Source organism: Dysidea avara, chromosome 3 (genome assembly GCF_963678975.1).
Source record: "Dysidea avara chromosome 3, odDysAvar1.4, whole genome shotgun sequence".
Taxonomy (NCBI): Eukaryota; Metazoa; Porifera; class Demospongiae; order Dictyoceratida; family Dysideidae; genus Dysidea; species Dysidea avara.
Genome location: NC_089274.1, coordinates 11,826,838 through 11,843,006, shown reverse-complemented (window position 1 = coordinate 11,843,006; position 16,169 = coordinate 11,826,838). Strand labels below are relative to the sequence as shown.

Genomic DNA, 16,169 nt, shown 5'->3' with positions numbered 1-16,169 from the left:
TCTAGCTGATCTCTCTACAGGATGACTTTTTCTAGCTGAACTCTCTATAGGGTGATCTGTTCATAGCTGAACTCTCTACAGGGTGATTTGTTTGCAGTTGAACTCTCTACATGGTGGTTTCTTTGTAACTGAACTCTCTACATGTAGCTGATCTCTCTATAGAGTTATAACTTTCTCTGTAGAGTTATAAAATGTTTGTATAGCTGAACTCTTTACAGAGTTTTTTTTTGATTGGTTGCTGAACTCTCCAGCTACATGGTGACTTGTTTGTACTACAGAGTGACTTGTTTGTAGCTGAACTCTCTACAGATCTACTTGTAGCTGAACATTGTATAAAGTAACTTGTTTGTAGCTGATCTAGATGAACTCTCTACTGGGTAGCTTTTTTGTAGCTGAACCCTCTATGCAGTGACTTGTTTGTAGTTGAATTCTCTACAGGATGACTTGTTTATAACTGAATTTTCTTCAGTGTGACTTATAATGTTCTGAATCTCTACAGCAACATATTTGTAGCTGAACTCTATCTCTACAGGGTGACTTGCTTGTAGCTGAATTGTCTATAAGATTAACTGTTTGTAGCTGAACTCCCTACAGAATAACTTGCAATGCAATATAATTCTATAATGGAGTAAGTTATAAACGTAGCTGAATGCTCTATTAGGGTGACTGTTTTATTAGAGTATCTCGATCTCGCATATGCTACACGTAGTTGGCTTTGGAATCATAACACTGTGAAAAAAGCTCAGAATAATAAGGTATATAACAGTCTTATTATGTTAGTATTGGAATGAAATAGTACAGCATATATTATTAGATTAGGACTTTACTATAACAAGCTTATTGAATACATTTAAGACAGTCATATATTAGAGATTAAATCACTAGTATACTGCGGTGTATTATCAGACTATACTAAGCCTATTTCAACCATATATTGGCTACTATACTACTGTACTTTTTTACTTTCCTATAATCTGTGGCTACCTTAATTAACTAATTTCTATAATTATATTTGTAATGAATTTAATTCTGTAAATATGTTAAAACCACAATAGGTACAGCTAGTAAATCAATGTCTCCTTGGCCATGGCAGTATCAAATCAATTTCGTCATTTATCAGTCTTTATCCAACTGCAGCAGGTAAGGAAGTAAATACAATTCACAAGTTCCATTACAAATTACCTGTATTATCATCAATATGTAGAACTCTGTGACAATCTGTTAGTCGTCTGGTAGAACTGTCCCACAGCTCTAATACAAAGATGGTAAATATAATGTGTATTCTGGATAATCGTTGGACTTACAGTTTGTAACAATAAGAATCTCATAAAACCACGACCTTGTCTGGAAACCTAGTATTACCATGTAGAATGGTGGCTAGGTCCCACAACTCTATTAAAGATGGTAAATATAATGCGTATACTGAACAACCATCATACTTACAGTTTGTAACAATCTTTTAAAACTGAGACCGACAATCCATGTACATCTAAGACAAGTCTGATAAGACCAGGTCTCACAACCCTAAATGGAGGCAAACATAATTCATATTCTGGATTATTTGGTGTACTTACAGGTGTTATCAGTGAGTCTAACAAGACATAAAACAGCCACTTAGTATGTGACTTTGTTGGGCTAACGTGTTACGTAAGCTCACAAGAAGCATCTGATACACTCATAACCAAGTCCAAGAATCTTGTAATCACTAAGTACAACTGAAACAAGACTAAATATAATATAATTTGCATACTCTCAGTGAACTTACTTTTGTTAGCAATACGAGCATGATCAGTGAAATAAGGACAAACAAGACAAAACAGGTTCTTGAAAGCACTCAACTCATTTACAGTGCCAGACAAGGTAGCAGCCGTCAGCTGTTGATAAAAAGTAGTGAAAAACATGAAGAAATGAGACCGGTTCCCAGAAGAAATGAGACCAGTTTCCACAAACCTAAACGAAGGTAAATATAAATTGTATACTGGACACTCTCAGTGTACTTACTTACAGATGTTAACAATAAGAATCACCAAGTCTGTAATTCCTACCCCATTGAAAAGAAAATGAATAAAAACACAATCAGGCTTAATGCACTTACAGCTGTAAGTAATTAGATGACGTTGAACAACTCCGTGAAAAAAGAACAAAACTGTCCACATATGGTCACTACCAGATTCTTTAAAGGAAGCAGCTGCCATTGAAGGAAACTAACACTGCAGATATTGTACACTGACAGCCTGTAGAACTAAGAGGTTCGACAAGAAACTGTACCTCTGAAGAGATAATATACAAAATTGTAAGAGCAGACCATGCATACTCTTACCGTTGATGGCTGATGAACTGTGTCCACTCGTCATCCGCCATAAGCTGAGATATAACAGCAGGCGCGGTTTTAGGGGGGTTTCTGGGGTTTCCGGAAACCACTCAGAATTTTTATGATTATTGTAATTAAAGTACAGCACGCGACATTTGATTTTACTCCATGTGCCACGTGGCAGAACTGTTAGAAGAAGATTATAAGGAGTTTGGCGAGTACAGAAGCTCAAAAAGCCTGACTGAGGATAGGTAAGTGATCTGTGTATATTACTTGTCTAGGAGAGCTAGACAGTAGCTCATAGGCGGCGGAAAGGGGGGAGGGGCTAGGGGGCTGAACACCCCCTCGATCTGTTGAGGGGGTCACGTCGAAATAATCTTTCTTGAAGTGGGGCTGAAAACCTTTGTAAAGATCGGGATACTCTAATAGAGCAGTCACTCTATAAAGTAGTCACAGTATTAGAGCAGTGTTTAGTGAGCCATGTAAGGATTTTTATATAGTTTATCAGCTATAAATGTGTAGCTGGTGAGGTGGGCAGCTATTGTCAGCTGGCTGTGACCTTTTTTTAATTTATCCGCTCCTGGTCAGCCCCCCTCATATCAACTACTTCCTCTGCCACTGCAGTAGCTACCCTTTGCATGGATATCCATGCGTGAGTCCCTATGCCTAGTGAAATAGCAATTACAATTATACAGTGTGGCTTTGTGAAAGAATGTTTTTTTAAATAGCAAGGCTAGTGACTTCATTAAATATAGCTAGATGCAGCTCATTATAAAGAATTGTGAGTTATCAAATGCTGCTAGCTAATTGGAGTAGTGTGTTCAAATGCTCAACCTCAGCGTTAGCAAGTATCAACTACATAGTCGTGCTTAGTATTGCAAACAACCAAGAATGAGGTGTTTACATTATTACACTATAGGATATAATGCTAGCAGTTAATCTTGTGCATGTCTGTAGGTTCTGATGTTTGTGAGGGCAGTCAGGAGAATATGAAGAAGAGATTGTTTGTGTGATCATAGATTCAGATGACAGCTCTGATGAAAACATAATTGAAGTGTCTAATGAAGCGACAATTGAAGACATACATGCAAACAAGGACTGCATTAATTCTTAAGATCAATTGTTCAAGTACTCCACCTTATAAACCCTACTAGACCAAATGATTTTAGTTCATAATTATGTTGATAAAAGGTTAAGTGATCACAAGCAGCTGAATGCAATTACCAATCATTTTAAGTCAACTAAAGGTACTTGCTTTCCATCACACACAAATATGGGAAAAAGCAATCCTTTGTTTATGCTTGGCTTCATTGGCTTAGCACTGATGAACATCCATCGCCATAATAGACATTGACATTGACAAAGTGATAACTATCTTTGCTACAAAACATTCTGGGTGCATGAAAATGGAGAAGATTAATAATTTTTACTTTTATATTGTTGTGTAGCTACGGTACTTTACTACCTCTGTTGTACATGTATTTCTTATAAGAAAATAAGTTGTTTTATTCAGATTGAATAGAATTTTTTACACTTTGTGAGCATAGTGAGATGCCTGAAAATGCATTCAGATTCAATCTCAACTATCACAATTTTTAAAAATTTCCTGGGGGGGGCATGCCCCCAGACCCCCCTAGAGGGCTCATGCTTCGCATTTCGCTGAGTGCACTTCGCGCACTGTGCGGTGACTCCAGTGTCTCACCCTTAAATCACCTGATTATCAGCGTGCAAATCATACACTATGGTCCATAATTTTTTTTGGAAACCACTCAGCAAAATCTCTAGAATCGCCCCTGTATAACAGGATATAAAACATGTAATACGTACACAGCAACACCAAAGTTGAATCATTTGCAGGCCATTGTCATACAATACACAATAAACAATTTAATACGGCTAAACCTATCGTACAAGCTATCATTTTAGTCTAATACTTACTCATCTAGAGCTGTTTTTGATTGCTGCCATTGAAGGAATTGTCCACTTGGCGGCGCCACTTCACCACTACAGCCAGCAGGGATGTACAGTTGTGGTCCATAACTATCATCGTGGCTCATTGGACGATGGCGCCGATCGCGTACACTCTCTCCGCGAGATACACCGTCGTATCACTCACATTTACAACCTCTGATACAACAATAGCGACAAAGATGGCGACTTAATTGCATCAGTAATACGCATGCGCTCCCCTTCAATTTTAAACAAGCATTACTACGAACTTTTGCAGCTGTGCTAACTGTGCAAGAAACTCTAGATTTGTATGGCTCTTAGATTGAATAATTAATTTTACTGGTATTATATGCTTTGCTGTATGAAAATGTGTGCGTATGAAATTATCACAACAAACTGAAGCTAGTTAGTTAGCTATAGTGATTAACAGAAGTGTAGCTACTTATTGTAAAATCATCATGACTTTGTTTGGTACAGTAAAAAAAACCTTAAGCCACATGAGATGGTGATAATGAGATGGTGAAGCTAAAAATGAGACAATAATGGTGAAGCTAAAAAGTTATCACATTTAGTTAAGTAAACAAAGCCATACAAAGAATGTGTATTAAACTAAAGTATAATCTGTTTCCCATAATATAAGGTGGGGTTTATACTAAAGTATAAGATAGTTAGTATAATGCAAGGCTATACTGAGATTATTTGTATAGTTTAAGCCATTAGATATACCATATTATATTCCTCTTTTTTCACAGTGTAACTCAGTGGTTTGTAATCCGATTATTCTGTACTACTGCAAGGACTTTCTATGATAATTATTCCAGCTACACACCGATTTTCAGCTCGCTGCTCTAAGCGGTTTGCCTGGTAGGCGTGAAAACTAATAGTTTTTTGTTCATAAAAATCGATCGCGTAATTGTGACATAGGTTGGGTTTTGTATCATATCTCGATGGCCTTTAACTGGATTCCTTTCAAACAACAAAAAGGCACTCTTACGATAGTTACTCCATCTACATAGCAATTTGCAGCTCATTCCTTCAAGCGGTTTACCCTGTGGGCGTGACAGACCTTCGACCTTATTTTACGAAAATAATCGGTCATAATTCCGTGAATGTTCATCGGATTCCTACCAAACTTGGTACTGAGATTCGCCTAATGAGCCCTTTAAGTGAGCCAAATTTCAACCCGATTGGAGCACGCATTCGTGTTTTATGGCGGATTTTGCAAAGTGTGCGAAAAGAAGTAGAAGAAAAAAAACAAAGAAAAAACCCCCAAACGTTGACCGCTCTTTTCTCGGAAATGGCTGGAGCGATTTTCTTCAAATTTGGAATGTGGACTCCCCTACCTAGCCGGCACTTCTGTAGCAACTTTGGTTTCAATCAGATAAGGAACCACGGAGCTACAAAGATGTGCAAATCGCGTTTACTTTCTTCCTGTAAATATACTGCGCCGGCTTCTTGGGCCGCACGCGTCTTGATATAGCTAGTGGAAACATTGTCCAATCACAGTGAAATGTCAGACAATGTGTATCTTCAGTTCTTTGCCTGTCAACATCAATTACTAGTGGTCTCAATTATACAACTTCCCTAGCTACACGGGTCCGGTATTTCAAAGTCACAGGTTGCATGTAGCTAGTTAGTGCATGTATATACTACTAGACAGGCACTTTTGTGATCAGCCACACAAACTGCACCTCATCATTAACAGGTAATGTCACAGTATTGAGATTTTGTAACCAATTGTGAGCAAATTACTGTAGCTATCTACAGTGCTTCAAAGTGCTGAAGTGCCAACCCGGCATATTAACATGACTCAAAGTACCTCAATACCCAATCTTGAGATAGCTATTTTCAAAGTGTTTTGTTTAGCGTCTCAAAAAGCCAAGCCAAGCCATGTAATTATTAAGTTGTACAGCAAACACAAGCAGTTCTTTCACATCTAGTCACTATCTACGATCTGCTATGTATTTATAGTTTCACTTTAATTTTGTGATCGGATTTTGGAAAATCACCCTTCTGGACACATGAAATAGTTTTAAAACACAGCATTAAATTCCCACCCACTTACGGGTAAACCATAGATACCTTAAATGACATGTTAGAAAAGTATTCTCTGCTATTAACAGCACCAAGCTAGTTTCAAAATTCTAATCGTTTCAGGTGCAACCACAAGAGTGATATTCCAAAATTTGGTCACATTTGTAATTTTGGAGAAGCACAAACCAAATAACTAGATGTGATATAATGTACTCCATTCTTACAGTCATGCAGGATTTCTGTAAACATTATCTTGTTTTGTGAAGTAAATAATGTTGTACTGAATTGTTTGGTAGCTATGTGTGCTATGATGACTCAACAGCACTGTACATTGGTTTATTTGTTATCACCCTTATCAACCATGGCCATGCATGTAACTATGATCTTCATTATACAGTTCACCTACCACAAGGTTGTTGTCAACATTCCAATAACTACAATAGTGCATGCATGTAGCACTTTAAACAGAAGTAATAAACTATTGCTAGCTACCTGGAAGTTGCCAGTTAACTCAGTTGTTATCACCCTTATCAACCATGCATGTAACTATGATATACAGTACATCTACCACAAGGTTGTTGTCAACATTCCAATAACTACTTGATTAGTGCATGCATGTAACGCTTTAAACAGGAGTAATAAACTACTGCTAGCTACCTGGAAGTAATTATAAGTTGCCAGGTTAACTTAACTTGTTATTACCCTTATCAACTATGCATGTAACTATGATAACACAATTACAAGATTGTGTTGACATTCCAATATTACTTCACTATTCATAAGAATTATACATTATGCAGTACATCTACCACAGAACTAAAAACTATTACTATACCTATCAACCACAAAACTGCATGTTGTCAGCATACATACCATACTTGGCTATAGTGTATGAACTAAATATTTTACTCTTAACATGGAAACATATATATATAGGCATTTACTTATATAATGACATTAGTGTTGAAGATCAGTTTTGCTTATGGTTCTAGTTATACATTTAGTTGTAGAGGTGCAACAAACTATCTAAGGACCATAGCAGCAGCAGTGTGTTGTTCCACCCAGTGTGATATAATCATGTATTAATGATATCTTATTACTAGTGAACTTTATAAGTACAGAAGAGATGTACCTAAAACCTGCATCGTGATTGTTGTGTCACTATACACACCCAAAGACAAAACAGAAGAGTGACCACAGACTGTTTAGATGTTAGATTGATATGATTAACTATTAGAGCTACATAGACCTGAAGTTGGCCATATAAAAAGATGACATATGCAGTGATATACGTATGATATACATATTTAATTCCTGAACTGTAATTAGCAATGACATTATCAGTCCCATGTGATCTTTAAGGTATCAGTGAGGTCAGAGTTAACATCACTTAGTAACATCACATGATTGGAAGTGTGCTACACTGTCATCATTGAGGTAGGCTCCTAACACTTTCACTGTGTCCAGTGGAGGAATCTTCTGTGGTGCACCAGCTAGCCTGTTAAGTACTAATGAGATGCTGTGGTACTGTCTATAAGCATACATTCATCATGTAAAACTTTTATTTTGGATCATTCAAAAATGAATTATTAGTTTCTCATCAACCAATATATACACAAAACAGCAATGCAGTGGGTGAGATTTAAATTTCATTTTTTACGCACTAAGTAGCTGAATTACATAGCTCACATGAACACAGAATACATTAGTTTACTCTAGCTAGATACTAGCTTTATAAGTTACTTAATAGCTGTGCATGCATTAGTACAAAAAATCATCAATGTGGCAAGGAAAACACACAGGCAGAGACGAGAAACTATAACTATTAAGTTTACGTGGCCTTATAGGAGATTTTATGTTTACACATTATTTACAGCATAGTGTGTTCTTGTTCATCAGAGCTCCTGTTAAAGTCAGTGACATAACATACATATTTCATCAAATTACATGTATGGTTGATGTTTAAATTCACCAATGCTAAACGTATGCATTCTTTAAGTAAGTGTCCTGTTGTGGCTTGCTGCACGCATATAATTATATTGCTTCAAATTATGGCTGATCTTGTATAAATGCCTGGTTTCTTTTAGTCGCCAGGGTATGTAGGTAACATTATAACCACAGTAAATGCCAGGTTCAAGTATTCATAGTATTAATAGACATCACTTAACATCTACGCGCTGAAGCAAAATTAGTTTCCCTTGCAACCAGAATGTTTTTGATCAGCAAACCACTCTAGTAAATTGTTATAATTACATATCTTATATAACACTGATCCCATATACTTTTATAACTTGCAAACTACAAAAAAAATCTCTATGCATAAAATACTTGTATATGTGTACAATTAATTTACTTTAGCTTTAGCAGTTAAATCTCTCTTGATTATAGCAACACAATATTCTGTACAATTGTATGTTATGAGTTGAAGTCATCACTATCAAGTTCTCCCTGATACTTACTGTAATCATAAGCACGTTCAGGGATGTTCAACAACACAGTATCATTTACATGAGGTGGTTTTGTTTTGCAAAGGAAATGCTTAAGTTTCTTCTTTGTGACAAGCAAAATCCTCATTATATCACAGTGGCATATATATGTGAGGAAATGATGCAGTATAACTGTGATAAAGTGAATGAAAGTGGCAACAATCATGATGTTTGTAGTTACAGAAAAAATTCCACTACTGCTTTGATAAGAAACAGCGTACAACATGGTGAGGTTCATTAACAGGAAAAGGTCTTGAAAATTCAGAAGTTTGGATTTGTATGGATGCAAATATCCACTAGTCGCAGTTAGACATACTAGAAGCATAGCAGAAATAATTAGTCGTACATGTGCTTTAAGAGAATGCAAAGCAAAGAGTAGGTTTCTAAACACAATGTGTACCGCAATCCAATAATAGTAACTGTCCTTGTAGGAGCCATGAAATGCATCTAAAATTGGTTTAAAGCGGTTTATTATCCTAAATTGTAAGAGATACCTTGTGAACAACAGGATGATGTTGAAAGGAATGAGCAACAGAAATAACACAAGACATGTGATGAACAGTATGGTAAACTTAACACCAAACAATGGAACACTGGCATCAATAGACCACACTAACTGTTGATGACCATTTGGTAGTTCAGTTATGGTAGAATAAGAGAACAACACTGTTGATACAGCTCTGAGGATACCTGTGTAGGATAGTAGGAACAATGTAGCTAGTACAGGAAGAGATCTAGTATATGTTAGTCGTTGTATTCTGTAGGAGTAGCGACTAACTATGATAATGAAAGTAGCTATCAATATCAGATATAAAGGAAAGAACAATTGTAATCACATCTTAGCATAACTTTCCATTCCATTGTAGAAACATGTCTCAATACCCATGTCTAAGTTAATGAAAGAGATAAATACTTTCAGTGGCTTAAATACATTATCGTTTACCAGGAAAACAGAGTCATTAATACTAACAATGTTAGTATAAAATATTATTCCATTGATAGTTCCATTAGTAACTGTGAGGTTGAGAAGGTACAGTAACACTACCAAAACAATCCCAGCCACTATTATTATGAGAGTGATGAGAATATGTACATTAGTACACTTCATACACCTTGATGATCCAAATACCATACTAAGTCCATGTTGGCATTGTGAACACAGGATACCACTTCTCTTGAACTGGCACTGTAAGTCAGGGTTAGTCAAACTGATGTCTGATGAGTCAGGATCACAGTAATCTTTGGGACAAGTTGAACATATGATATAACTTGAATGATTGTCCCCTACAACATGCTTTTCACCACACATCCAACTGTTAGCAGGACGCTTTACAGTAGCCTTCTCAATATTACAAGTGATATAAAACTCCTTACTTGCAAGCACAGGATCACAGTCACACACTCCATTCTGTAACACAAAACCTAACGGACATAATAAAAGTTCTATAGTGAATACATCATAGTACTTGTATAAGTCTGGCTCTGCTGTTAAGAATAGTTGACACCGTGCATTACTCACAGAAGAAATTGTAAAATTGAATTTTCTGTGGTAGTGATCTATTACATTTGTCAGTTGAGCTTGGTACACGACTTTACAAGTCACATCTTGGATAAGTGAATGATGTGTTTCTGCATACAACACAGTAACTGTGGGGTTATATGGAACGCACAAATCAACTTGCAGTGTTTGACCTGGAGATACAGATCCCAGTATGTTATTACTACAATTGTGTAGTCCATTGTCATAGCAAGAACATATTCTGTTGTGACGATTTAACAGCAAGTGCTGACTGATGGGATATTTGACTTCAATTATGTATTTATTAATATCATTTGTGGTGTATCCTTTAAATGAAGAAGAGGTTAACCACCGGCAATAATATGTATAATAATTTATGGTTGAATTACTTCTTAATGATACTTTGCGTTGAATATTATTAGTAAAAATGACTTTGTATGGCAATTTTGTCAGTGGGAAATTACTTACATTACCACTTCCAATGTACTGAAATAAGCAGAATGGGTAAATTTTATTATAATCATTCATAATAATAGTAATCAGCTGGTTGGTACATACATTCTGGACAAATTTGACAATTGCAAATTTCATTATTTTTATACTACTATCAGATGATCTAGAGCTTGACTTCATTGTGATAATTTCATCACATTCATTGTCTTCAAAGGTAATGTTGTTGTAAAAATGAATGTCACAGGAATCAAAATGTACTACAGTGTTAAATAACGCACTTCTTGCAAATACCACTTCACCACTAAGATGTACAACCATGTTGTATACAAAAATCATGTTGCCATTTATAACCCCTACTCTTACATTTCCATGGAAGTGCACATCTTTGATGAAAACTTCAACAGCATGTTTATACGGATGAGAAAACTCTGTTATAAAGTGTAACAGTGGACTTCTGTTTGAAACAAAACCACATTTAATAATAGTGACAGTACTAGGGTATCCATGCTGATCTGAAGGAGAAGTTTCTAAAATTGTTAGGTCTATAATAGATGACATTATATTATTTGCTTGAAACAGACAACCTTTGATCATAAGGGATACATTTATGCGATTCATTGTAATACCAATTAGTGCCTTTAAAGGGTCATTCCTTTGTTTATATATGTTAAGCTGAAAAGTGCAATGTTTGATGACAACAGAAGATATGGTGTGTGAAATTGCAAGGATATTTAGTAACTCTTTTTCAGCAAATTTTAAGTTATTAAAACTGGACCTACTCAATATAACTCTTACATGGTACTGACTTTGTTTAAGTTCTATTTCTAGTCCTCCACCTACCATAGTACAGAAATTATTGGGGTCATTATCAATTATTAATAGTTCTGTGATAGAAATTGTGCTGTTGTAATTACTATGAGCATGACTGTTTAAGTAAACTAACAAAATTCCCTTGGTGCAAAATAATGACAAAATTTTTGAATGGATGGAGACAGTGATATTCTCCAACTGTGAATTTCCAACTACATTAATGCCTGCTATCCCATATTCTGCCAGGTGAAAAATGTTAACATTTCTTATTTTACAGTCTGAGCATAAGAATAGAAATAAACAAGCTGAAATGTCATAGTGATCACTGGTTATATACTGCAGTGTGATTGTGGCTACGTTACCTCCACATTTGTTGAAATACAATTCTGAGATAGTAACATTATGAGAATAAAGAACAAATAATAACACTTGTGGTTTGCAAATCAATACTGGTGATGAACCGTTATTAGTTATTCCAGTAAATAGAAAATTGTTTACATGGCTTATCACTATGTTGGAGGTGACTTGATGCTCTCCTGGTAAGAAGTAAAATTCAACATCTGATACAAACGACAAAGTGCTATTATCCTGCAAGTATTGACTGAGTCTAGCACAATGTTGAGATGGACAGGTGGTGTTGGTTGAATTATCAGGCAATACATAGTACACAGTAGTGGAAGAACTGATCATTAATTGGAATGTTATTATTGCTGTAGTGATAAGCCAACTCATCTACAAAAGTTACTTTAGTAATTAGTTACATCATATAAATACTGTTACCTCTTGTGCCACTGTGTAACTAATACTATATTATAGCCAGGATAGCGAATAAGGCATTGCACTCAATTTAAACTATATACTCATGTATATATATATGCTACTTGTTTGCATTCATATACATTTAATAATACCCATATTAGATAGATGCAAGTGTACACAATGAAAACTGAAGGTAAAATTAAAGGTTTATACCATACAAATACATTATTTAATTTGTTGTTTATGGATACATGATTTTTTTCAGTTTTTGTATAATGCATGGTTGTGTTATGCGTCTGACATACTATTGTGTATTTCTTGACCTTGAGAGCACTGAACTTCACCACTAATCATAAGCCATTATCAAGTTACACACTTGTCTGAGACAGTAAATCAGTTGGTCGGTCAGACAGCCAGTTGGCAGAAAATTCCACAAAATATTATTTTTAAATTTATAGCAACCTATTGGAAGTGTTTTAGGTCACACTGAAGGCATTCTTGGCTTGGCTTTACTTCATCAATACAGCCAAGGCGCAGTGAAGGTATTGTGAGGCTGGTTTCTGGAACCTCCATGATCTACGTACAGTACTACATCATCATTTCTGCTTGCTAGTTTAGCATGTACCTTTGTTGATTTCAGTAGCTGAGGCTTCTACCAAATATAACATCTTGAAGAGAGCCAGCAAACTGAGACACAGTTCCTCTATAACAAAGTATATATATCACCTGATAATACTCTAAAGGAAAGGGAGGCAGCCAAGGAACTACGTGTTGAACTAAAAAACGTTTGTTAGCAGGGAAAAAACATTTGACCATTCATAGAGGAAAGATTGTTACAGTAGTGCCTCAAGTAGCTCAACCTAGGTCTACTGATACAGCAGCAGATTCATATTAATAATGTTGACAAGAATTCACTCCCCTCTACTCTATTTGGATTTAAACTACTGTCTTTTAGTAACTAACAAATATCACTGTTATGATTGTATTTTTATTCATTTTTTTTGGGCTTGTCCCCTGGACGCATCAGACACTTGTCTGTCTGTCCAGTAACACAAATAAATAAATGTAGACAAGGGATAATCATCAGTGTTGAACATTGGCTTCTCCTAATTTCTTACACCCTTCTCAACATGTGCTTCTCTATGGAGGAACTGACCTAGCTATGGGCTTGATTTTTCACTGCTTCAGCCTGACAGGTGGCAGTGTGCACAATGCATGACTTACCGTTGTCCTTTACTGCATGTGCCCATTTCTTTTTGCAGGTGTCAAATCAAGGTAGTACAATATGGCTTAATCTCTGTGGCTGTGCTCACTAGCTACTGTATCTATCATGCCTGTATTTTCCGTAGTGACTGGATTGATTGCAGAGACATTTGTCATACTGTTCTTTGTTTCAAATGCTGTGTAACGGACATAGCTGAAAACAAAGCATAATGGCTACTCTGCTTTCAGTAAGTTTCAGTAAATGGTGTGTTCAAATGCATATACAATTTTATGGAAGTCTAGCACAATTTTAGATGCGATATGCACACAATGCAGGGATTTGCCTGTAATATAATAATATTATTGTTTTAAAAGTAAACAAACAAACAAGCATAAGGAATATATGAAGTTCAAATAGGAGTGAAACAAGGTGGCTGTCTACACCTGCAGATATACCAGTGATTTAATCCCCAATTCATAGGAGACTGAAATATAGGAATCAAATGTCCACACTAGCTAGCTACTATACCTGCAGATGTAGACAACTTCTTTTATTTCACTATACTTTTTATTTTCACGATCAATAATTTTTAAACGCTCCTTATTATGGAGAGTACCTTCTCCCCTCAGTACCAATGTACTGTATAGCAGTTGCAAGATGTGAATTATATATGCAACTCTCTTCCAACTAGGGTTCTGTGATACAGTACATTTTGTGTATCATGTATCACCATCAATAAACTGTTTGATACAATATAGTGTATCACGATACTGTAATGAAGTAGTCATAGTTACTTATGACTGGTGCTATCAAGCCAACCATTTCATCTAACCACTATGCTAAATTCAGTTAACCTCTTTGAGGCTTAAATTTAAAAAAATACAAAAAAAAACAAAACAAAAAAAAACAGGCAAGAGTCATTACATATTCTAATAGAGCACTCATGAGTGTATTTCAATATATCACTATTGTCTAGGTGCAGTATTGCCTTGTGATACTCATTTACTGTATTGATATATTGCCACACTGCTATGTATTGCAGATCCGTACTTCCAACATACAATACAGTGACAGCAAAAAAACTGGTGTACAGGTGTGTATGTACTGTGTAAGCACAATACCTGTTCAAACAGCTGTGCAACTGCAGTGGATACTTTTTGCAAGGTTCATGTTCATTTGGTTTTCCAAGCAATAAAATTTCAAATATATTGTTTAATGCAATTTTTGCACCACTACATGATTCAATACATACATAAAATATATAAGTTATTTTGTGTCATTTTTGTCAGTGTCTACAACTCGTTACTTATTTATTAGCATCATCGCTGATTAGTGCTAGTAGTTTTTGACGAGATTTTCTACTCAAATGAGCACCAACTCCACAGTTAACTAGAGAGGTCACTTGCTTTGAGGTATACTCCTAAAAGTCAAAAAGAGTACACACTAATGCATTAATTATTAGTTCACAACATTGTAATGAATTGTCTTTCATTAAAGTTAGATGGCAGGTTTGTGCATGCTATATACAATATAGATCTGATTTATAGTAGTGAGATATTTTTTGTGAAATTCTATTTGATAAAAAAAAATCAATCAGACATTGACACATAATGAAGATGGAAAACTGTCAGTGCTCTAGACACATTTAATTGTTGTTTACAAATCATTTAAGTAAAAATGTTAGCAAGCAAGCCCTCATATGTGCTCTGGGTTTTGATCAAAGCCTGCTATTTGCTGCATTGTCCTTAAACAAATTGAAGCAGCTTTAAAGGTATTTCTCCAGCCGCTCTATAGTGCTATAGTGACAGGTGTGCTACAAAGTCAAGCAGACTGACCAAACATTATAAGTGAACATTTATGTATGTCAAGGTAGTATGGAAGAGCCACAATGTGTTGTCATCTTTAATTAAACATTTCATATTATGGTCTTGGTAACAAAACACTTTGTATTACTAACTCTGTGTTCTTGTATCCACTTCTCCATATCATTCTCAGTTAGGTAATAGGCCTTAATGTACACTTCAACATAATCGTGATCTGGTATGGGCCTGAGATAGGTTAGTTTTCCAAGTTTGCTCAAGAACTGTTGGTAATCCAACTGCATCAGTGCTCTTCCCTCATTGCTACACTTCTTAGCTTGTGAAAAGCTGAAACATATCAAATAATTAAACTTGAAATTTCCCTCAAATCATACACAATGACTCTGTAAGTCACACACCTTTGCATCACCACTCATAACGTCACTGTACAAATAGTGATGTCACCCACACTTGTACAAGTGACTAGTATCTTGAGGGCTACCCAGTGGTATGACTGCTGGAGGGGATAACTGTTCTACATGTTAATAAAGCAATTAAAAATGTTGAAAGTTACCAAAAGTTGTGCAGTGACTTAAGCTGTGTATTTAAAATACGAAGCAATTTTCAGTGCTTAGAAAGTAGGTTCAAGTAGCAGTGTTGTCCAGCCAAGTGTTTAATGATCGGCCATGGCAGGTACCAATTATAATGATAACCCATAATTCCTAGTAGGGCTGTGCAATAATAGTAAAACCTATATCTTATCAGTGACAACCATTTTATCTCGATAATGATGTGACATCATAGGACTGTTTTGTAAATGCACTTTTACATATTTGTTGACATA

General features: G+C 35.7%; 1 protein-coding gene and 1 long non-coding RNA gene across 8 annotated transcripts in view; both read right to left on the bottom strand.

Annotated features, from left to right (window-relative positions):
- Positions 1-1,006: 1,006 nt before the first annotated feature.
- On the bottom strand, positions 1,007-4,507 carry LOC136249373 (uncharacterized). 3 transcript variants are annotated; one of them, XR_010698181.1, is made up of 10 exons: positions 4,250-4,507; positions 2,321-2,364; positions 2,096-2,270; positions 2,002-2,041; positions 1,766-1,950; positions 1,575-1,715; positions 1,444-1,524; positions 1,305-1,392; positions 1,183-1,251; positions 1,007-1,131 (listed from the first exon to the last, which is right to left on the bottom strand). It is a non-coding gene; the product is annotated as an uncharacterized lncRNA (long non-coding RNA). The 3 variants fall into 3 exon arrangements; XR_010698180.1 differs by having other exon boundaries at positions 2,006-2,041; XR_010698182.1 differs by lacking the exon at positions 2,002-2,041.
- Positions 4,508-14,718: 10,211 nt separating this feature from the next.
- The window catches only part of LOC136249372 (syndetin-like), a 40,222-nt gene continuing 38,771 nt past the window's right edge, over positions 14,719-16,169 (bottom strand). For 4 of the 5 annotated variants that reach the window (XM_066041339.1, XM_066041340.1, XM_066041343.1 and 1 more), the window contains 2 exons: positions 15,484-15,673; positions 14,719-14,946 (listed from right to left, as the gene is read on the bottom strand). In XM_066041339.1, coding sequence (XP_065897411.1) covers positions 14,833-14,946; positions 15,484-15,673 — 304 coding nt within the window. In that variant the 3' untranslated portion in view covers positions 14,719-14,832. Of the gene's footprint in view, positions 14,947-15,483; positions 15,674-15,799; positions 15,843-16,169 lie in introns of those variants that run through there. The other variant, XM_066041344.1, reaches the window with a different exon arrangement.